This window comes from Bos taurus, chromosome 23 (genome assembly GCF_002263795.3).
Source record: "Bos taurus isolate L1 Dominette 01449 registration number 42190680 breed Hereford chromosome 23, ARS-UCD2.0, whole genome shotgun sequence".
Classification (NCBI taxonomy): Eukaryota; Metazoa; Chordata; class Mammalia; order Artiodactyla; family Bovidae; genus Bos; species Bos taurus.
The window spans coordinates 25,114,853-25,138,722 of NC_037350.1; the positions used below are offsets into that span (position 1 = coordinate 25,114,853).

The 23,870-nt window shown below is 44.6% G+C and overlaps 1 protein-coding gene across 4 annotated transcripts; it reads right to left on the bottom strand.

Moving 5' to 3' along the window:
* Window positions 1-7,517: 7,517 nt before the first annotated feature.
* Window positions 7,518-22,380, bottom strand: GSTA1 (glutathione S-transferase alpha 1). 4 transcript variants are annotated; one of them, NM_001078149.1, is given in 7 exon segments: window positions 7,518-7,716; window positions 8,528-8,659; window positions 9,887-10,028; window positions 11,945-12,077; window positions 12,845-12,896; window positions 15,339-15,452; window positions 22,352-22,380. In NM_001078149.1, coding segments are annotated over 6 exon segments (669 nt in total). In that variant the 5' UTR covers window positions 15,426-15,452; window positions 22,352-22,380; the 3' UTR covers window positions 7,518-7,593.
* Window positions 22,381-23,870: the final 1,490 nt, after the last annotated feature.

A 23,870-nucleotide genomic window follows, 5' to 3' on the forward strand; every position in this document is an offset into this window, starting at 1 on the left:
TCATATTTTTAATGTAAGAATCAGTGCGCTAACTTTTAGAAAGTAAAGGATCCCTTGGAAACATACTTAACTCATCAGTCTTGAAGTTGGAGATTGTGTATATTGTACTTTTCTTATCATGGGGAATGGAGGAGCTGTGATTCAGCAGAATTCTGAGAAGGGTGTCCCTGTGAAGTGGAGGTCACAGGTCCCCTTACACAAAGCTCCCTTATCCACTGACCAAAGATCATGTTACAAAGAGAAATGAAGTTTTAACTTGCATAATGTTTTATCTCATCTTTCTTATAAGTAACTTTCTTAACCTTTTGAAGGCTGGGGCCAAAGTGATATAAACTTTCTGGCCCCCAGAAAACGAGAACTGGAGAGGTTCAGTAACTTGCCATCCATCACACACGTGTGTTTCCGATTCACACTCAATATCTAGCAAGTGTGTCCACCCTCAGGACAACCCCGGAAACGGCTTCTAGTATCTTATTGTCAGGAGGAGAAAACTCGAGTTCAAAGAGCGGAAGCTGCTCTCCTAGCTCACTCGTTTTGTGAGCATTGGGGTCCTTTGAAGACATCTTCTGACTTCTGGTCTGGGGCTCCCCCTCAACCATGTAATGCTTATGCCCCCTCTCTGCTGGTCTCTGAGACCCTCAATATTAGTTTGTTCCCCATGCAGAATCCGTTAGTCAATTTTCTCCAGGCAAGAACACTGGAGTGGGTTGCCATTTCCTACTCCAGTGCATGAAAGTGAAAAGTGAAGTCGCTCAGTCGTGTCCGACTCTTAGTGACCCCATGGGCTGCAGCCTACCAGCCTTCTCTGTCCATGGGATTTCCCAGGCAAGAGTACTGGAGTGGGGTGCCATTCCCTTCTCCAAATAGGAGAGAAGGAAACGTTAATTCTGTTAGCTGATTCTTAGGGGCTTGATATGAGGAAAAACGGATAAAAACGTACCTTACTTTACCCCAGACCTTAAAAACTTACTGTGAGTATCCTGAGCACTAGTATAACTATATTTGACCTTCATAAGGAGGTAGGCTTACATTCTCTGAAAAGGAATGTGTCTTGGGATGATTCCAGTGTGAAATAAAGGAGCTGTATCTCACGGAGTAGGTGGGAGGGGGCTCCTAATAACAGCGTTTCTTAGCAGAGAGAAAGGAGGCTTAGAGACAAAGCCCAACTCCTTTCCTTATAAGATGTATAAACCCAGGAGAGTTGTTTAATCTCTGTACCTCAGTGTTCTCTTGAAATACAGCTATGTCTACTAGTGAGGGCTGTTGAGGAAATTCAATTAGATAAGGCATAAAAAATTCATAACAGGGAGCAGCAAATCCAGCTTCCATTCTGCTCCCAGTTCCTGGGAGATGGCTGAGTGAGCACACTGGGGAGCACGCGAGGCTTCTGTCTGTGTGTCTGTCTATCTGCTATCTCCCTCTTGACTTCCAGCTCTCGTGCTGTGCTCTGCTGTGCTAAGTCGCTTCAGCCCCTAGAGCTCTAGTAAGAACAGGATTTTATATATATCCAGATTCTGTCAACTACTTTATAAACTGGTTCTCTTTTTATTTGTCTTGTGTGAAAGATCAGTGATGCTCGCTGACTAGATAACCTGGATTGGAGGAAGTTTTTGGCAAAGGTTCAGCGAGGTCTGGCACAGCCTTTTGAAACCCCAAGACTGAAGTGGACCCCCGGTTCTGCCCCTGAACCTTGCACCCCGCCTGCTGTTCCCCCAGGCCTTTGCCCTCCCACTCACTCCCTGATCTGGACCCTCTGGAATCTTCTGCCCGCCACCCAGCCCCTTTGAATGGGTTCCAGCCATGGCAATGGGAAGCCCACTCCTTTCTATAGCAGGAGTCCAGGGGCTCTCACTCAGTACCCTTCTCTCCACCCTCCTGTCCCTCACTGATCTTTCTTCAGCATCTTCTGTCCGGTTGACCTGTCCACGGATTTCCTCCTCAACTAACACTCATTGAGCAGTTGCCTGCACCAAGACATGATGGCTGGTGGGGAACACAAGAGGAATCTGATGTGGTCCCTGCCCTGGAGGGGTTGAAATCTAGCCAGAAAAACAGGTTTGTAGACAACTGACAGCACACAAAGAGCCCTGCAATGACTTCACTTGAATTGGTTCCATGCCAAGGAGCATGATTCTCTCAGCCACCAAGTCAGAACAAGGGGAGAGGCTGCAGACTGAGAAAGCAGAGAGTGCTGCCTGCCTGGCCCGGTTGACCCCAGCGCCATAGCATCTCAAGCCTCCAAGCCAGTGACTCTCATGGGGTCAAACCTCATGCCCATCGAAATGCTGCTCTCTGTAGCATCTTCAACAGTACTTCTGAAGGAGGAAACAGAACAGGCTCTCGAAAGCAGGACTCCATCTTGGGCCAGACTGTGGACTTTGAGCTATATACCCAGTATCTATGAAAATGACAGACCAACTGGAAAACCAGAACCCCAGAAGGAAGAGCCCCAGGGCTCTCCATCACCTAAAAGAATACCCTAATTATCTGTGTAACCAAATAGAATCATACATTCTATTATGCTTATTGAGGAATGACCACAAGCCTATTGATAATTGTCCACTGTTAATTACCTAGGTTTAAGGCATATGAATCCCGGGTTGACTTTGATTGTATTTTTCTTTTTTCTTTGTTCAGACTAGTTTCAGGGAATTTGGGGAGGTGGGTTTAGACACATACGTTTAGGGTATATAAGGTTTTCAGAAAAACTGGTCAGGGTCCTTGGCTAAGAGGAGACTCTGCCTTGGGCCCGCCGGGGTAATAAACTGCACTCCACTATCTGCATTGTGCTTCTGAGTGAGTTTGTTTCCTGAAGGAGTGGCTACAACACTTCTTCTCTACCCAGTCTCAGTATCTTCTCTTTTCAGGCTTAGGTACCATATTTTCCCTGTGAATTGCCATGCCCTGGACAACTCTAGGACTTTCACAGGATCTCACTGAACCTCTCCTGCCTCAGGCTTTTGATTTACCCCCAATAGTAATACTGGTAACAGAGCGTTGTTTGTCTGCATTCTGATTCGAATGACTTGTACCTTCCAGTCAGGTGAATTTCTTTACTTTTGGAAGCTAATTCTCTGCTTCTGTATTATCTAGTTTTCACATCCAGACTTCCTGTGTTTAGGAGTCTGAAAAGTCATATGAACCAGTGATTCTTAACTGGGGCTGATTTTGCTCCCCTAGCCCAGAGGACATTTGGCAATGTCTGGGGACATTGGATATTAAAACTAGGTGGAAGGGCGCCACATCACTGCGGAGAGACCGGAGGTGTCTCTGATGTTGGGGGTGGTGGGGCTGCCTCCCCCGTGCGTCTGATTGCTCATTACTCCCCAGTCTGCACTGTATCCAGCTTTTCCCATCAATCCTGTTGTCTTTTTTAATTTAATTTTTTAATTGGAGGATAAATATTTCACAATGTTGTGTTGATTTCTGCTGTACAATAACTGGAATCAGTCACAATTATATATATATATATATATATATATATATATATATATAAATCCCCTCCCTCTTGAGTCTCCCTCCCCACTCCCATCCCACCCCCTTTAGGGGGTCACAGAGCTCCAGGCTGGGCTCCCTTGTAGCAGCTTCCCACTGTGACCTATTTCACACATGATAGTGTATATATGTTGTCGCTGCTTTCTCAACTCATGCTACAACCCTGTTATCTTAACAGGCACATTTATTGGATATTTAGTTGGAAACATCTATGATTGATGCAGCTGGCTACTAAACTATGATATCTCCCAGGATAAGGTATTTTGTAAAATAGAGTCATTCTCCTGTAGGCACGTTCATCTTCTGGTCTACTTTCCGGGCGGTCACTACATGAGGAAGGAACCTCCCCCACAGCCTGTGTTCTTTCTACAAGTACAGAGTGAAAGGGAAAGTGAGAATATTGATCTTCACTGTGTCAACCATATTGATGAAGTGACAGTTTCTTTTAAAACTTTTTAAACTATCACTGCAAGTATCTGAGAGGTGTCAAGTTTGCAAATTTGAAGAAAATCAATATATAGGTTAACACTGTTGTCAAGTACATTCCTTAAGCCTAATTCAATGTACATTTCTCTAGCAAATATTTTTAACTTAAAAAAAAAAAGACAATATACGGGACAGGTCCCCACAACAAAGAATTACCCAGCTTGAAATGTCAATAGGGCCAAGGTTGATAAACCCTGCTCCAGCCAATTTCTAGGTTTCCCATGAATTGCTTGAGCTCCAAGAGAGACAGAGGGGGACTGGCCAGCTGGCCAGTCACAGCAAAGACTGAGTTAAAATCCAGTTTTGCTGGCAGTAACTGAGTCATTCCAATTATAGTTAAATCTTAATTTTGAGTTTCCAAGTCCACACAGTGTTACCGCATCGCAATTCCCACCTGCTGTGTGTTGCCTGTGTCTAAGGAGCAGGCAGCTTTAGTATAAACACCTACTCTCCCCTCTCATACTGGTCACACTCTTGGATTGTCTAAAATGCTGCCATCCTTTTTTCCCCTCATATCATTAATTTTTCTCAGATCTAAATTCTCATGCTTAGTTTTCGACATTCTTCATTTTTACATTTCTGTATCCAACAGCAATTGACTAAACAGCTTGAATGTCCCCTAAGCACAGCAAGAAGGCACATGTGAGCGTGAAACAGTTTTCTTGTGCTAAGGAAACATTATACAGACATGCAAAGTCAGTACTTAACTTACGAAAGTCTGTCTCCCACTTGGCTCAGCACCTCAGTGCCAAGTTCACGTGAGTTTACAAGCTCTTGTCACAGTTGACTGACTGACTCCTCCTCTCTGAAAGGGGCAGAGTCCAGTTAAGGAAAAGCCACCCCCATGGTATTCAGGGCCACTGGTTCTATGCTAGATTAAAAAAGAAAAAGGCACATTGTCCTCTTATCAGGATACACCTTGTTAATAACTCTTTTAGAGATCAGCAATTAAAGATTAAACACAATATTTCAAGTTGATTGTACCCTCTTGCCAGTCAATGAAGGATGGCCTTTGCAGAAAACTTACTTTTCTTGAATTGGCTTTCATGAATTAGAGACAGGCACTAAAGCAGATGATAAAATCTACTGTGTGGACACCAGGGAGCTGAGGTCATGAAGGTTCACATACTCTTTACCCTGAGTTGTAGATAAATATGGGACACCCAATTAGATATGAACTTCAGACACATAATAAATAATTTTTTCATATAACTACATCCGAAACATTGTATGGCATGGGTTCATGCTTAGTTGTGTCTGACTCTTTGCTACCCTATGGACTGTACCTTCCAGGCTCTTCTGTCCCTGGGGTTTTCAAGGCAAAAATACTGGAGTGGGTTGCCATTCCATCCTCCAGGGGATCTTCCTGATCCAGGGATTGAAACTGGATCTCCTGCAGAAAATTAACAGATGAATTCTCTGCAATCTGAGGCATGATGTTTGTCTCCAAAAGAAAAAAATGTCCACGTCTGAAAACCTGGAACCTCTGGATGGGACGGAATTTGGAGAAAGAGTCTTTGCAGATATAATTAAGCAACCTGAAGTGAGACTATCCTGGGTAATATAGATAGGCCCAAACCCAACAACAAGTGTGCTTATAGAAGAAGAGAAAATACACAGACACACACATATGGGTGATGTGAAGATGGAGGCAGAGAATGAAGTGATGTGGCCATGAGTCATGGAAAAGAAGGATGCAAAAAGCCACCAGAAGCCAGAAGAGGCAGGGAAGACTTCTCCCAAGAGTGTCCAGAGGCAATGCAGCACCTTAACTTTGGACTTCAGGCCTCCAAAAGTGTGAGCGAATTCATTGTGTTGTTTTAAGCCCCCCAGTTGTAGTACGTTGACACAGCAACTGTAGAAAACCAACACACAGACCTGTTTACTTCCCCAGAGCACAGGATTACTGTGCAGCAAATCCTACACAGCGCATGACTGCATCCATCCCACGACTATTAAATTTACCTCTAAGAGGTAAGGACTCTTTTTCTAAACATAATCACACTATTCTATCACACTAAAATGTTATAATTTATATCTTTTATAATTAAAGTTCATTCATTTGATTAAATGTTCAGCATTCTAATTTTCCCAATGTCTCATAAAGACTTATGTGCAGTTGGCTTACTTGCATTAGGATCAAAGCAAGGTCTGTCCATAGCATTGGAGTGATATGAACATCCTGGTCTTGAAGACTTGGATGAATGAATAGAGCTGTGAAGCAGATGAGGGTTGGTTGGGACTGTGAGGAATTCCCACAGCCCAGACCCCCGAGCCATGGAGGTGTGTGTGGAGGTACAACCATTCATGGTGGAGCCCTGGGGATACACAGGGCTGGGCCCCCATCAGGAACTCACAGATGCTGGGGGATGCCAGTGGCCATCAGGGGGTTTACTGGGCTCTGGGGGAAGCAAAGAGGTGCGTCCAGCTCTCCCCAGGGAGCACAGAGCTCAGTGTGGCCCCCGGGGTGGAGCTGGCCTGGGAGGGAACAAAGGTGCCCAGGCAGGGCGCAGGCCACCCCCACACGTCTGGTGTGATGGGACTGGCACTCAAGGGGTGCGGAGGGAAGGCAGGAGGGCACCCTGCGGGCCGTGGGAGTCACGGAGGGAGGTAAAACAGGGTGGTAATTCTTAGGTTTGCATTTTAGAAAAATATTTTGATGTCAGTGGAGAACAGACCAGAGGGAGGGAAATGCAGCCAGGGACCCCTTGAGTCTGTCAGCTCTGGCCCCGCCCCTTCACCTGGGGGTTCCGGGGTGAGGGTGAGGCGGCAGTTCAGTCCAGGAAGAACAGAACCTGATATTCCAAAGGCCAGGTTTCCTGGGGAGTGTTCACCACAGGGCCCATGTATGACCAGAGCCAGAATCAGTCCCAATCCAGGCTCCCTGGCTCCATGAGAGGCCAGGGGAAATGACGTCATGTATATTCATTCACATCAAATTCACTCCCAATCCAGGCTCCCTGGCTCCATGAGAGGCCAGGGGAAATGACGTCATGTATATTCATTCACATCAAATTCGCACATGTCACCTGTGTCATAGAGATCTGATCTGGGGGACCTTGTCAAATGAGGGTGAGGCCCTTGTGCAGATCCCCATAGAGCCTCTTGGAGCAGAGCTGTGATGACCAGGCGGCCACAGCAGGGTCCCCTGAGCACAGAGTTTGGGTCCACTGGGTTCTTATTGCTTGCCTACCTCCCAGAACACTGGAGAGCCCACAGTAGGCAAAAGAGTTGTTCAGAAATGCATAAGAAAAGACATTTTTATTATCAGATGGAAAATATCTCTCAAAGAAATAAAGAAAATGTCTTTCTGCCATGACCCCAGAAAGGTGGCTCTTTCCTGTGAAAACCTAAGAATGTCAGATATAATCTGTTACACTTTTCTCTTTGATAGGCTATATGACAGATGTTATAGGATGATCCTTGGAAAACAGTACAGGAATATATAATCTGTTTCCTGTTCTTATTTATGTTTTAATTCCAAACCAGAAAGGTGAGAAGGAGATCGTAGTAAAAAAGAACACATGGGAAGTAAATCTGCTCATAGGAGCTTTATTGTTTCATTGTTAGAAAATTTCAGAAGATTTGTCCTGGGCAGCCCTGCTGGCTTTACTAAAACTTGAAAACCTTCCTGGCTTCTTCTATTTTTTTCTCATCCGTGGGAGGCTTCCTCTGGCTGCCAGGCTGCAGAAATTTCTTCACAGCCGGGAGACTGCTGACTCTGGCTTTTAGGGCCTGCAATGCACGAGAACACAGCTCGGAGTACAGCTAAAGAGCAGCCCTGTCACTACGCAACCCAGCAGGGACTCTGACACCTTCCTAGACAAGGGCCAGCCGAGACCCTTCCATCAGCACCAGGAGGAGGCCCATGAGACAGGAAGGGGACAGCCCAGTTTTCCCCAGAGAGGTCTTAGTGTAACGCCCCATTCTGCTTCCCGATCTTCCTAGCCTCAAGTGGGTTGACCCTCAAGTGCAGTGTAACAAAGAGGAGTGTGTGAGATATCAGCACAGATTAAGGCTCCAGATGTCAAGACAAGAAGAGCTAGGACACGGGGCTGGAACTGAAGATGGAAAACATGAAAGGTCATGTGTGAGGTCAGTCAGAACCAATCTGCCCTCAAAGAGAGAGAAACGGGGAGAGAGAAATCAACGTATCAGAGAAGGAACAGGAATTGAAGGGAAGAAGTGAGATGGGGGGAAACCCACTCACACAGACTCAGGGAAAGAGGGACACACTCGGGACAGAGCGGAGCGAAGAGGAAATGAGGACAGAGGCTGAGGTGGAAGAGGGACCAAGAGAGAGCCAGCCCTGGGTCTCTCTCCTGGTAAAAGGCAGGGCGTTTTCCATGGGGCAGAGTCCACCTCCGATGTCCTTGGCTTGACAGATTCTTTCCACACTCCGGACAGGGCCTTGGAGTGAACTGAGGAGAACGGGGGGCAGCAAGGCCTGGACAGGGATGGGGACCCTAGCACCCCAGTCCCAAGGTCCAGGGAGCAGATGCCGAGGTGGGGTGTGTCTGGCCCCCAGGGCCGTGGGAGAGCTCACCTTTAGCAGAGGGAAGTTGGCCAAAAGGCTGGGGTCCAGCTCTTCCACATAGTAGAGAAGTTCAACCAAGTGGATGTCAGCCCTGCTCAGCTTGTTGCCCACCAGGTAGTCTTGTCCATGGCTCTTCAGCACCTGTCGAATGGAGGGGTCAGATTAGGGACACAGGTCCCTGCAGGCTGGACCCCTGCTCCTCCCCTGCCCCTAGCCCAGCCCCACTTCCATCTCTGCCCCTCGCTGGGCAGGTGGGAACCTCAGACCTTCTGCTCCCTCCAACTCAGAGACGGGCCAGGCAGGTTCCTGTGGTTCCCTCCTCATCCCCAGTGGAAGGCAGACCACCATTTCCGTTTCCTGTTCACACCTCGCTGTGGCTGCCTTACTTCTTCTTCCACTGGGCCAAGGCCTTAGCACCATCTGCACCATGTTTTTGTGGACCGCACACCCTCAAGTGTGCAGCCCTGGACTCCACAACATGACCCTTCATCCGTCTCTCTCTGTCCTCTCTCCCTCCTCCTTGGGCAGTGTCTCCATCTTCATGACAGCTTTCTACCACCCTGAGCAAACTAATGCAGACTCTGTATTCCTTCTCAACTCTTTTGCTCTCATTTCCTGGTCTTACAATCTTTTTTTTTTTTTGGCGGAGGGCAGGCGAGGTGGGGGGGGGGTGGTTCATGCTTTTAGTTGAGCCTGATTTCAGGTATTTTTGATCATGAAACGTTCAAACAGAAAAAACTAAAATACGTACTAGTCATAATGATGGAACACTACTTCACTGATTTTATTTCACTTTCTTCAAAAGTCTGAGAGTCATGTCCCAAAATATCTCGATTACTTTTTCCTGAATAACTTTTCCTCTGTCTCTTTCTCTCCACCCTACTGCCCCCATATCTATCTAGATACATGTCAATCACCCCCAAAACACTTCCACATTCTCCTGACGGGCAGCTGGTCTCATGTCTCCCTACACAGGACACCAGAATATTTTCTGATGTATTGCTGACATCATGCTCTTCTTGAATCAAAGCCCCTGCACCGTGTTCTAAGGATCCATCTAATCCAGGCTCCAGTGTGGCTCTCAGAGCTTCCATAATCCAGGCTCTAAGTATAACCGTGAAATTCCATTGAGTAGAGAATTCCAGATTGGGTTTGAGTAAATAGAACTTTCCTGAAAAATTATAACTTGGGTAAAACTAGTACGATTCTTCTATACATTCAATTTTTATAAAGTGCCCTGAGACTCAGAGTACTACATTAGTATTTAGAAAGGCTCACAGAGGTGAAGGTTAATGCCCCGGTCATGCCAGGCACTATTTTTCTTCGTCCTCTGACCTCTCTGCCAAAGATGCTGAAGAGTCCACTTACATTTTCAAATGCAGGGAGATAACGGTTTGTTGTCTTTTCTCGGATTAGGGTCAGCTTGGCATCTTTTTCAGCAGGTGGGCACAGTGGAAAATGCATGATCATTTCACCCAAATCTGCCACACCCTCTGAATACATATCAATCCTGAAAAGATAAAATAACCAAATTGTCAAATGTCTCTGCCTTAGATTTTTGGAATGGGTAAGAATGAGACATTGAGAGGCAGCAAAGTAATTCTCCTCCACTGGGTGCATTTTTCTACACCAGTGATTTAGCTTTGTTTTTTAAAATTAATTTTAGCATTCTAGAACAAGCCATCAGGGTAAACATATGTGTAATCTTTTTGTTATACACATGACCAAATATAGAGACAGAGCACATCAGTGACCCATCCATAGTCACAGGCATGAGGGAATCGGGTGGAATCAGTGCAGGTAAGCACTGGGACCACTCCTGGGTGTGCCATCTCTGCCATGACGTGGTCTGAGCATGGTGGGTGTGATGCATTAGGACCACCTCAGTCATGTCCAGCAGGGTCCTGGCACCTCAGTCCCAGTCACATCCCTCTTCCTCTCTCATCCTGTTAGAACACCAGGCCCATTTAGAGTCCCAACACCAGCACTTTCTCCAGTTATTTCCCGTAGAACCTGGTTCCGTAACACTCTCCACATACTATTGCCAGACTCTGGTTCTGTTTGAAATAACATCCCACTGTAGGGATGGACCAACTTTCGCTCTTTCTTTCATCAGTTAATGGACATTTTTGTTGATTCTAGTTATTGATTATGAACAACACTGCTATGAATTTCTGAGTATAAATTTTAGTGTGGGGGTGTTTTTAATCCTCTTGAAAGGAATTGCTGAGTCATATGGGTAACTCTATGTTTAACTTTTAGAATAACAGCAGTAGTTCCTTGAGTGCTAAGTCGTTTCAGATACGACCGACTCTTTGTGACTCGGTGGACTATAGCCCACCAGGCTCCTCTGTCCATGGGATTCTTCTCCAGGCAAGAATACTAGCACGGGTCGCCATGCCCTCCTCCAGTGGGTCTTCCAGACCCAGAGATCAAACCCGGGTCTCTTATGTCTCCTGCATTGCTAGCAAGTTCTTTACTGTTAGTGCCACCTGGGAAGTTCCTTACAAGATTTTAATTTCAATCATGTAGTCCCCAGAGAAGGCAATGGCAACCCACTCCAGTACTCTTGCCTAGAAAATCCCATGGACAGAGGAGCCTGGTAGGCTGCAGTCCATGGGGTTGCAAAGAGTTGGACACGACTGAGCCACTTCACTTTCACTTTTCAGTTTCATACATTGGAAAAGGAAATGGCAACCCACTCCAGTGTTCTTGCCTGGAGAATCCCAGGGACCGGGGAGCCTGGTGGGCTGCTGTCTCTGGGGTCGCACAGAGTCAGATACGACTAAAGCAACTTAGCAGCAGCATCAGCATGTAGTCCCATCACAGCAGAGAGAATACCCCTCACCCCCAGGATATAGTTGTACTGAAAAATCTAGCTGACTAAAACTATATCGAAATGCTTGATGTAACCTTACCATTTTGAGCTCAACCTCTGCTAATCCTTGTCTAGTGGCCAATCCATATAAAGGGTTAATAAATTAAGTTCCTGGTCATCATTCTTTGAATTTTTGGAATTCAAGAACCAACTTCTTTAGATCCTTCCCTTTCTAAGCTTTATCTTCTAGACACTCAGATGCTTTGTCCCTTGTCTCTGGCTGTTGGTGGGTGTCCAGTTCAAACGAGCCTGAACCCCTGGAGTCTTGGTTCTACCATCCTCTTCGCTTCATAGACCATTCATGTTTGGAAACCTTGTCACTGTGCTATATCCATGGACGGTATCCTCTTCCATAGGCGGTTGATTTCACTTCAAGTTTGTTTACTCTTCCCTCATACTCATAGGTCTTTGCTGTACTAGACTTAGTTATGCCCCACAAGGCTTATACCATCATGTTGGTCATGATGCCCTGCTTTGTTCCTGCTCAGTCAGGGAAGGACCTAAGTTGTTACTATTAGTTACGATGATAAAACTAAAAACTACCGTACAGGGCTCTCTCCTTCATGTCTTTCCCGTAGAGGTTGTATTTGGTGGCAATGTAGTTGAGAATGGCTCTGGTCTGCACCAGCTTCATCCCATCAATTTCAACCATTGGCACTTGCTGGAACATCAAACTCCCATCTTTTGAAAGAAAAAAAGAAGGGCGAAATGTTTGATATGTTGCACCCTTTTAAGACGAACAAATGTTTGCTGAAATAACCAAAGATATAAAGTGAAACACTAAAATGATCTGGTAGGCTTAAGCAGGATGGCATTTTGTTTGCCTTTTACTTTCTAACCTATTATTTCATTTATCTTCTTATTTCCCATTCAGACATATAGGCGATCCCTTGTAAATCTGGGCTGATTTGTCTTCATGTGTGTTTTAGAAAGAAGCTGGAAGAGTCTGCAACAAGTGTGCCAACAAGTTGCCATTTAACGGAAGTTCCAGAGAAAATCTCTGAACAGGTAAGACATGTTTTGAGAGAGTTTGCCCTTTCTCTGCTCACTGAGTCTACATTATTGCTAGCATGTTACTTTGCCAAACCTGGACTCACAGCAACTTCTGGGCCTGTTTCTCCCCTCTTCTGTCAGATCTTCACCTTTTCCTGACTTTAGGTGGGAGCACTGTGTGGTCACTCACGGTGCAGAAAGGCAGAGAAGCACAGACCGAGCATTCACGGGCACTGGGGCTGGCTCCTTTAACAAACACTCGAGTTCCAGCCCTTCCTAGTTCCGAGTGAGTTGCAAGGCATTTTCAAGGAGACCCGCCTCTTACCTTTAACCATATTTCTCCCACTCTACTAACCCCACTCCCACCACACACACAGCACGTTGGTGGTGTTGAAACCTCAACTTAAAACTTCTACTGGATACTCCCATCAGAGGAACTTAGTTCCTGGGCTTACCATTTTTTAACTTATCCAAGTCTTCTGGTTTTTCTATAAATTTCTCTTCAAACTGAAAAGCAGAAAGAGTCGATAAGTTTTTGTTGTTTCATTCCATAGAATAGCTGAACTTGCATGGCCTCTGTCTGCTGCCCACTATGGAGACTGTAGGATTTCCAAGTTCGGCAGGGTGCACAGAAGACAGTGATCAAGGCCATTTGGAGATTTAGATTAGAGCCACCAAGATAAAAATGTGGGTTGCGGCAAGTAACTGCTTATTTTGCAGGCCAATTCACCTCTACCCTGTCCCCACCTCTGTCAGTGATTAGGTAATGATTTGGGGGGAGGGGAATATCACTGGAGGGAAGGGACTGGGAAGTTCTAGTTATGGAGTTTTAATGTACCTGGAAAGCCTTTCTCTCCCTGTGAGATCAGGACAGGATTTTGGGGTATCCCCTAGCATGGGGTATCCATGGGGCCATTGACTCCCTTAGAGGCTGCCACCGGAGTCCTCTGCTGTATATTACCTCCTTCCATTCAACTTTTTATTGTAAACAAGGGTCTTGATTGTGAAAAGTTTGAGAACTGGGGATTTCTAACTGCCTCATTGGAGTAGTTTATTGTGGATCTAAATGATCCCATACGGTGAAACCATGTAGATAGTGAGTGTGTGGGCAACAATTTATAAAGCACCCAGTTCAAGACAACCCTAAGAGGCAATGACAGGTGGGTAGTCATTGTGAGAAGGGGCTGGCTGGTCAGCTGTTTCTTGCGAAACTGATGGAGATGCAGGATTGCGAGGATCAGGCTCTGGGCCCAGAGAACCCAGAATTCCAATGTTCTTTGGTCAGTCGAGCCCCACACCCTGCTCTGTCAGGCTTGGCTGGACAAGAGGAAGCCTGGATGCTCTCAGCATCTCCCCCTTCTTCTCCGTCCTGTGCTGAACTCATCCTGCCCAGGGACTCTGAACACATCCTTGAACCCCAAGGCTGAACCGCAGTGAAAAATGTTGGTTGTTGATTTATAGAAATGAAACCACCTGGAATGGCACTGTTTGGATTTTCTATGTACTTGTTTCTTTACACACTTGAAAATGGACCAAGCTAATGTGCCCTGCATTCCTGAAGTAATAGAGAAAGTATAATATATAGAGGCTTAGGTAAACGTGTTTTTAGGAAGCTAAGGGAGCACACTAGAGGTTCCCTTTGCAGAACCTTCGAAGGCCTTTGAAGGCCTCACCTGAAGCCTTCTTTTACTGTTCTCCTCTAAGGGACCAAATCTCTGACCTCTGTCCATGACTCCCTCCCCAGGAAACCCTCACAGAGTTGCTGGCTCCCTCTGATCTGGGCTAAGTGCTTTATTGAGTGACACCTCTAGAGGGCAGCACTCAGCAGAGTTGCACAGAAGCCTATCAATATACTACTGAGAAGGTGGCGTTTTTACGCTCAAGTCTTCTGTGTCCTCTTTTAGTCACCCACATACGTGTCTGCATCCTCACTAGAGTGTAAGCAGCCTGAGGGGAGGGACTGTGTCTGTCTTGACGATTCATGTATCTCTAGGGCCTGGCACGAAACCTGGCACTTCAAGGTGCCCAACAAATTCATTGCTGAGTGAATGAATGCATTAAATCCAACAGGCAGTTTGCTACAGTCTGCACTGCTCTATATTTCTGGTTTATGTTGTAACTTTAATTACATTTCTCTTCTAATATGTATATTTTTGTTTTTTATTATGGAGATTTGTGGCACGCACAAAATAAAAAATACAATGATGCTCCTTGTAAACTTACATCAGCTTCAGTAATTATAGGCTCAACCCAATCCCAAGATATCTATATGCCTACACCCCTCTCCCTGGTAACAATTTGAAACAAATCCTAGGTATTATATATTTCATCTTTAAACACTTCATGGTATATTACTAGTTCATTAAACTTATTTTAAAATTGACCTAAATACATTAAAATGCCTGACATATTAATAATAATTATTCATATCAATTGATATTTAATATTCATATTTCTATTTGTTGCATGAATGTAATAAATATTTTACAGTTTTCAAAATCAAAATTCAGGAAATTTCCTGACAGTTCAGTGGTTAAGGCATGGGCTTTCACTGTTGTGGGCCTGCTTTTGATCTCTGGTCAGAGAATTAAAATCTCACAAGCCTCACAGCTAAAAACAAATAAAAACACAAATTTGTTTTCTATTGTCCTTGAGAAGAAGAAATTTCAATAAAAATCTGTTAATCTAATACCTAATAAATGTTTTTAATGCAAAATTCTTAGCAGATCATTTAATAAGGAAAATCTCCTCTGTGAAAAAAGTAGTATGATACAGTCAATTTCCCTGGAGTAGGAAATGGAAACCCACTCCAGTGTTCTTGTCTGAAGAATCTCAGGGACAGAGGAGCCTGGCAGGCTATGGCCTATGGGAGCGAAACGAGTTGGACATGACTGAGTGACTGACTAGGCACCCACGGTCAATTTAGATCCAACTGAAGATGAAACCTACCTCCACTCCAGCTGCAGCTAGGAGCCACCGAATGCACTCCATTCTGCCGCGTCCATTGAAATAGTGAAGAGTGGGCTTCCCTGCCATGGTGGCAGTCTCTTGGTTTCTCTAGCCCTTAATGAACCAACAAATGAACCAATGAATGAACAAAGAATAAAAGCATAGAAGCTAACGCCTTTATGATATATGGCTGAACAGCACAAACAATGCTGAAAAATCGGCCTCCCTCAGGGCAATTGGAAGAGTCCCTGGAACTTCTTCCTTAGACCAAATTCCCACTCTCATTAGCCACCTGTGGGAAATTCCACCAATCATTGTCCAGTCTACACTGGGTAAAATCTGATTTTCTTGGCAGGCTAAGAAGTGAGTCTGTGGTATGGATGCGTGGGTGGGTGTCAGGGAGGGCAAAGATTAGAGAACTAGTATTTATTGCAAAACTCCTAATATTCCTGCCCCAATGCTACCTGTCTCCTGAGAAATCTGTATGCAGGTCAGGAAGCAACAGTTAGAACTGGACATGGAAAAACAGACTGGTTCCAAATCGGGAAAGGAGTACGTCAAGCCTGCCTATTGTCACCCTGCTTATTTAAATTATATAAACAGTACAATCATGTGAAATCCCAGGCTGGATGAAGCACAAGCTGGAATCAGATTTCTGGGGAAAATATCAGTAACCTCAGCTATGCAGATGACACCACCCTTATGGATGAAAGCCAAAGAAAACTAAAGAGCCTCTTGATGAAAGTGAAAGAGGAGAGTGAAAAAGTTGGCTTAAAGCTCAACATTCAGAAAACTAATATCATGGCATCCGGTCCCATCACTTCATGGCCAATAGATGGGGAAGCAATGGAAACAGTGAGAGACTTTATTTTTGGGTCTCCAAAATCACTGCAGATGGTGATTGCAGCCATGAAATTAAAAAACGCTTGCTCCTTGGAAGAAAAGCTATGACCAACCTAAACGGCATATTAAAAAGCAGAGACATTACTTTACCAACAAAGGTCCATCTAGTCAAAGCTGGTTTTTCCAGTGGTCATGTATGGATGTGAGAGTTGGACCATAAAGAAAACTGAGCGCTGAAGAATTGATACTTTTGAACTGTGATGTTGGAGAAAACTCTTGAGAGTCCCTTGGACAGCAAGGACGTCCAACCAGTCCATCCTAAAGGAAATCAGTCCTGAATATTCATTGGAAGGACTGATGCTGAAGCTGAAGCTCCAATACTTTGGCCACCTGATGCAAAGAACCAACTCATTGGAAAAGACCCTGATGCTGGGAAAGATTGCAAGCAGGAGGAGAAGGGGATGACCCAGGATGGGATGGCCGGATGGCATCACCAATGTGATGAACATTAGTTTGAGTAGCTTCTAGGAGTTGGTGATGGATAGGGAATCCTGGCATGCCGCAGTCCGTGGCGTTGCAGAGAGTCGAACAAAACTGAGCGACTGAACTGAACTGAACTGAATGCTGACCACTTTGAACACATTATATCTTTAATCCTCACAAGAATCCCATGAAATAATTATTATCTCCATTCTTCAGTTGATGAAATGGACCTCGAAGCTTAAGTAACATTCATGGAAATCCACACCCAGGATTAAAACCAGGGCAGGGCAGGAACCCACACATATGTAGGCCCTGGGAGCCTGGGAAGGAGGGGCCTTGGAGCCAGAGGACTTCACAGACAGCAGGAATAGGAGGAGGAGGAGACAGAATCCATGTTCAGCTCATTGGCTATTATGCTGCATTTGTTCAAAATCTGAAATTAGAGCTCAGTTTGCTTAACTGTTGCTCAAAAGATCCCGATTCTTTCCACAGATACAGGATGCCAAATCCTTCCATTTTCTTGGAATTGTACATTCTGCCTCTCTTGGTGCATCTTATGTCTAGAGAAAGGGATGTTACTGCATTAACTGTACAGTCTAGGTGGAACTGACATTTGTTCTATGTCTGTCATGCACTGCGCATTATCACAAATTTGTCTTCATTTAACCCTACAAGAATCACCTGCTATGAAGTTGCCATTACTCTCATTTTGCAGTTGGGGATACTGAGATTTCTAGGGTAACTTGCACAAAGTAGGTGGCGAACTTGGGATTCAAACCCATTTCTATATGAACCCAAGTCTTGGCCTCATTTTTCATGTTAACATTTTTCAAACTAGGCATGACAATCCTTCAGTGGACTGTGAAATTTTCCAGTTTTTAAAATAAAGCATTGTTTCATGAGTTGCTCATTTCAGCTATGTGTGCGTTGTATGTTCAGGTAGAAGAAAGCACATAGGCACACTCATTTGGTCATGGTATTGGTAAGAGATACGTGGGTCTTTTCAGGTCAGTGAAGTTTGAAAGCCCCTAGACTACAGCAGCCTATGTGTAGAGTGGACATAGCAGGGAACCAGAGAATGAAATTCAAAGGCTCCAACAACAGACAGAAATTATTGGCCAAAAAGTTCTTTTGGGTTTTTCTGTAAGATGTTACAGGAAAACTCAAACATTATGACCAAACCAATTGTTCTCTCATGGGCGTGAATAGAAACATACTGCTGCTGCTGCTGCTAAGTCGCTTTAGTCGTGTCCGGCTCTGTGAGACCCCATAGACAGCAGCCCACCAGGCTCCCCTGTCCCTGGGATTCTCCAGGCAAGAACACTGGAGTGGGTTGCCATTTCCTTCTCCAGTGCATGAAAGGGAAAAGTGAAAGTGACGTCGCTCAGTCATGTTTGACTCTTCGCGACCCCATGGTCTTCAGCCTGCCAGGCCCCTCGTCCATGGGATTTTTCAGGCAAGAGAACTGGAGTCGGGTGCCATTGACTTCTCCATAGAAACATACAGGACTTAATAAAAGCAGGAACCCCAAAGCCAGAACATAGGAAGAAACACCTGCGTTTTCTATTCAAATCCTAGCTCTGTTTAGTAAACATTAAGATCTTGCAACTTTTTGTTGAGGAGTTCAGGACAAAAATATACTTCTCTTTAGTGGATAAAGTATGAATAACTTGAATTTTAGATAACAAAATGTTTTCAATATCCACATTTAAAAAAATTTATTTAGTTTTGGTTTACTTTTTTATTTACATATCCACATTTTTAATGTGAGATCAATGGTCTAACCTTTGCAAAATAAAGGATCCTTAGAAAGATACTTAACTCGTCCATCTTGAAGTTGGAGATTGTGTATATTGTACTTATCATGTAGAACAGAGGAGCTGTGATTCAGCAGAATTCTGAGAAGGGTGTTGCTGTGAAGTGGAAGTCACAGATCCTCCTCACATTAAACTCCATTATCCAATGACTAAGGATCACATTACAAAGGGAAATGAAGTTTCAACTTACGTAATACTTTATCATATCTTTCTTATAAGTAACTTTCTTCACTTTTTGAAGGCTGGGGCAAACCTGATATAAACTTCCTGGCTCCCAGAAAATGAGAACTACAGAGATTCAGTGACTTGCCATCAGTCACACACGTGTGTTCCCAATTCACACTCAATATCAAGCAAGTGTGTCCACCCTCAGGACAACCCCAGAAACGGCTTCTAGTATCCTATTGGAAGACGAAATTCAAATTCAAAGAGCTCTGTGAGCACTGGGGTCCTTTGAAGACATCTTCTGAATTCGGGTCTGGGCCCCCCCCAAGCAGGTAATGCATATGTTCCCCTCTGCTGCTCTCTGAGACCCTTGATATTAGTTTGTTCCCCATGCAGAATCCTTTGGCCAATTAACAGTTCAATGGGAGAGAAGGAAACATTAATTCTGTTGGCTGATTCTGAGGAAAAACGGATAAAAACGTACCTTACTTTACCCAGACCTTAAAAACTTACTGTGAGTATCCTGAGCACTAGTATAACTATATTTGACCTTCATAAGGAGGTAGGCTTACATTCTCTGAAAAGGAATGTGTCTTGGGATGATTCCAGTGTGAACTAAAGGAGCTGTATCTCAGGGAGTAGGTGGGAGGGGGCTCCTAATGACAGCGTTTCTTAGCAGAGAGAAAGGAGGCTTAGAGACAAAGCCCAACTCCTTTCCTTATAAGATGTATAAACCCAGGAGAGTTGTTTAATCTCTGTACCTCAGTGTTCTCTTTTGAAATACAGCTATGTCTACTAGTGAGGGCTGTTGAGGAAATTCAATTAGATAAGGCATAAAAAATTCATAACAGGGAGCAGCAAATCCAGCTTCCATTCTGCTCCCAGTTCCTGGGAGATGGCTGAGTGAGCACACTGGGGAGCACGCGAGGCTTCTGTCTGTGTGTCTGTCTATCTGCTATCTCCCTCTTGACTTCCAGCTCTCGTGCTGTGCTCTGCTGTGCTAAGTCGCTTCAGCCCCTAGAGCTCTAGTAAGAACAGGATTTTATATATATCCAGATTCTGTCAACTACTTTATAAACTGGTTCTCTTTTTATTTGTCTTGTGTGAAAGATCAGTGATGCTCGCTGACTAGATAACCTGGATTGGAGGAAGTTTTTGGCAAAGGTTCAGCGAGGTCTGGCACAGCCTTTTGAAACCCCAAGACTGAAGTGGACCCCCGGTTCTGCCCCTGAACCATGCACCCCGCCTGCCGTTCCCCCAGGCCTTTGCCCTCCCACTCACTCCCTGATCTGGACCCTCTGGAATCTTCTGCCCGCCACCCAGCCCCTTTGAATGGGTTCCAGCCATGGCAATGGGAAGCCCACTCCTTTCTATAGCAGGAGTCCAGGGGCTCTCACTCAGTACCCTTCTCTCCACCCTCCTGTCCCTCACTGATCTTTCTTCAGCATCTTCTGTCCGGTTGACCTGTCCACGGATTTCCTCCTCAACTAACACTCATTGAGCAGTTGCCTGCACTAAGAAATGATGGCTGGTGGGGAACACAAGAGGAATCTGATGTGGTCCCTGCCCTGGAGGGGTTGAAATCTAGTCAGAAAAACAGGTTTGTAGACAACTGACAGCACACAAAGAGCCCTGCAATGACTTCACTTGAATGGGTTCCATGCCAAGGAGCATGATTCTCTCAGCCACCAAGTCAGAACAAGGGGAGAGGCTGCAGGCTGAGAAAGCAGAGGGTGCTGCCCGCCTGACTCGGTTGGCCCCAGAGCCACAGCATCTCAGCCTCCAAGCCAGTGACTCTCATGGGGTCAAACCTCATCCCCATCGAAACATTGCTCTCTGTAGCATCTTGCAAAGTACTTCTTCTCATCCCAGTCTCAGTATCTTCTCTTTTCAGGCTTAGGTACCATATTTCCCCTGTGAATTGCCATGCCCTGGACAACTCTCGGACTTTCACAGGATCTCACTGAACCTCTCCTGCCTCAGGCTTTTGATTTACCCCCAATAGTAATACTGGTAACAGAGCATTGTTTGTCTGCATTCTGATTCGAATGACTTGTACCTTCCAGTCAGGTGAATTTCTTTACTTTGGGAAGCTAATTCTCTGCTCCTGTATTATCTAGTTTTCACATCCAGACTTCCTGTGTTGAGGAGTCTGAAAAGTCATATGAACCAGTGATTCTTAACTGGGGCTGATTTTGCTCCCCCAGCCCAGAGGACATTTGGCAACGCCTGAGGACATTGTTGGTTGTTCAAACTAGGTGGAAGGGCACCACACAATTGGCGAGAGACCAGAGGTGTCTCTGATGTTGGGGGTGGTGGGGCTGCCTCCCCCGTGCGTCTAATTGCTCGTTACTCCTCAGTCTGCACTGTATCCAGATTTTCCCATCAATCCTGTGGTCTTTTTAAATTTAATATAAAAAACTTTTTTAATTGGAGGATAATTGCTTCACAATGTTGTGTTGATTTCCTTTGTACAATAACTGGAATCAGTCACAACTATATATATCCCCTCCCTCTTGAGCCTCCCTCCCCACTCCCATCCCACCCCCCTTAGGGGGTCACAGAGCTCCAGGCTGGGCTCCCTTGTAGCAGCTTCCCACTGTGACCCATTTCACACATGATAGTGTATATATGTCGTCGCTGCTTTCTCAACTCATGCTACAACCCTATTATCTTAACAGGCACATTTATTGCATATTTAGTTGGAAACATCTATGATTGATGCAGCTGGCTTCTAAACTATGATATCTCCCAGGATAAGGTATTTTGTAAAACACAGAAATTCTTCTGTAGGCATGTTTATCTTCTAGTCTACTTTCCGGGTGGTCACTACATGAGAAAGGAACCTCTCCCACAGCCTGTGTTCTTTCTGTAAGTACAGAGTGAAAGGGAAAGTGAGAATATTGATCTTCACTGTGTCAACCATATTGATGAAGTGACAGTTTCTTTTAAAACTTTTTAAACTATCACTGCAAGTATCTGAGAGGCGTCAAGTTTGCAAATTTGAAGAAATATCAATGTATATGTCAACACTGTTGTTAAGTATGTTCCTTAAGCCTAATTCAATATACATTTCTATAGCAAATATTTTTAACTAAAACAACAACCAAAAAAAGACATTATACAGAACAGGTCCCCGCAACAAAGAATTACCCAGCTTGAAATGTCAATAGGGCCAAGGTTGATAAACCCTGCTCCAGCCAATTTCTAGGTTTCCCATGAATTGCTTGAGCTCCAAGAGAGACAGAGGGGGACTTGCCAGCTGGCCAGTCACAGCAAAGACTGAGTTAAAATCCAGTTTTGCTGGCAGTAACTGAGTCATTCCAATTATAGTTAAATCTTAATTTTGAGTTTCCAAGTCCACACAGTGTTACCGCATCGCAATTCCCACCTGCTGTGTGTTGCCTGTGTCTAAGGAGCAGGCAGCTTTAGCATAAACACCTACTCTCCCCTCTCGTGCTGGTCACACTCTTGGATTGTCTAAAATGCTGCCATCCTTTTTTCCCCTCATATCATTAATTTGTCTCAGATCTAAATTCTCATGCTTAGTTTTCAACATTCTTCATTTTTACATTTCTGTATCCAACAGCAATTGACTAAACAGCTTGAATGTCCCCTAAGCAGAGCAAGAAGGCACATGTGAGCGTGAAACAGCTTTTCTTGTGCTAAGGAAACATTATACAGACATGCAAAGTCAGTACTTACCTTACGAAAGTCTGTCTCCCACTTGGCTCAGCACCTCAGTGCCAAGTTCATGTTATTTATCAGCTCTTATCACAGTTGACTGACTGACTCCTCCTCTCTGAAAGGGGCAGAGTCCAGTTAAGGAAAAGCCACCCCCATGGTATTCAGGGCCACTGGTTTTATGCTAGATTAAAAAAGAAAAAGGCAAATTGTCCTCTTATCAGGATACACTTTGTTAATAACTCTTTTAGAGATCAGCAATTAAAGATTAAACACAAAATTTAAGTTGATTGTATCCTCTTGCCAGTCAATGAAGGATGGCCTTTGCAGAAAACTTACTTTTCTTGAATTGGCTTTCATGAATTGGAGACAGGCACTAAAGCAGATGATAAAATCTACTGTGGGGACCCCAGGGAGCTGCGGTCATGAAGGTTCACATGGACCTCTGCCATACTCTTTACCCTGAGTTGTAGATAAATATGGGACACCCAATTAGATATGAACTTCAGACATATAATAAATAATTTTTTCATATAAATACGTCCTAAACATTGTATGGCATGGGTTCATGCTTAGTTGTGTCTGACTCTTTGCTACCCTATGGACAGTACCTTCCAGGCTCTTCTGTCCCTGGGGTTTTCAAGGCAAAAATATTGGAGTGGGTTGCCATTCCATCCTCCAGGGGATCTTCCTGACCCAGGGATTGAAACTGGATCTCCTGCAGAAAATTACAGGTGAATTCTCTACAATCTGAGGCATGATGTTTGTCTCCAAAAGAAAAAAAAGTCCACGTCTGAAAACCTGGAACCTCTGGATGGGATGGAATTCGGAGAAAGAGTCTTTGCAGATGTTAAGGAACCTGAAGTGAGACTATCCTGGATTATGTAGATAGGCCCAAACCCAACAACAAGTGTGCTTATAGCAGAAGAGAAAATACACAGACACACACATATGGGTGATGTGAAGATGTAGGCAGAGAATGAAGTGATGTGGCCATGAGTCATGGAAAGGAAGGATGATCAGGAAGCAACAGTTAGAACTGGACATGGAACAATAGACTGGTTCCAAATAGGAAAAGGAGTACATCAAGGCTGTATATTGTCACCCTGTTTATTTAACTTTTATGCAGAGTACATCATGAGAAACGCTGGACTGGAAGAAACACAAGCTGGAATCAAGATTGCCGGGAGAAATATCAATAACCTCAGATATGTAGATGACACCACCCTTATGGCAGAAAGTGAAGAGGAACTCAAAAGCGTCTTGATGAAAGTGAAAGTGGAGAGTGAAAAAGTTGGCTTAAAGCTCAACATTCAGAAAATGAAGAACATGGCATCCGGTCCCACCACTTCATGGGAAATAGATGGGGAAACAGTGGAAACAGTGTCAGACTTTATTTTTCTGAGCTCCAAAATCACTGCAGATGGTGACTGCAGCCATGAAATTAAAAGACGCTTACTCCTTGGAAGGAAAGTTATGACCAACCTAGATAGCATATTCAAAAGCAGAGACGTTACTTTGCCAACAAAGGTTCATCTAG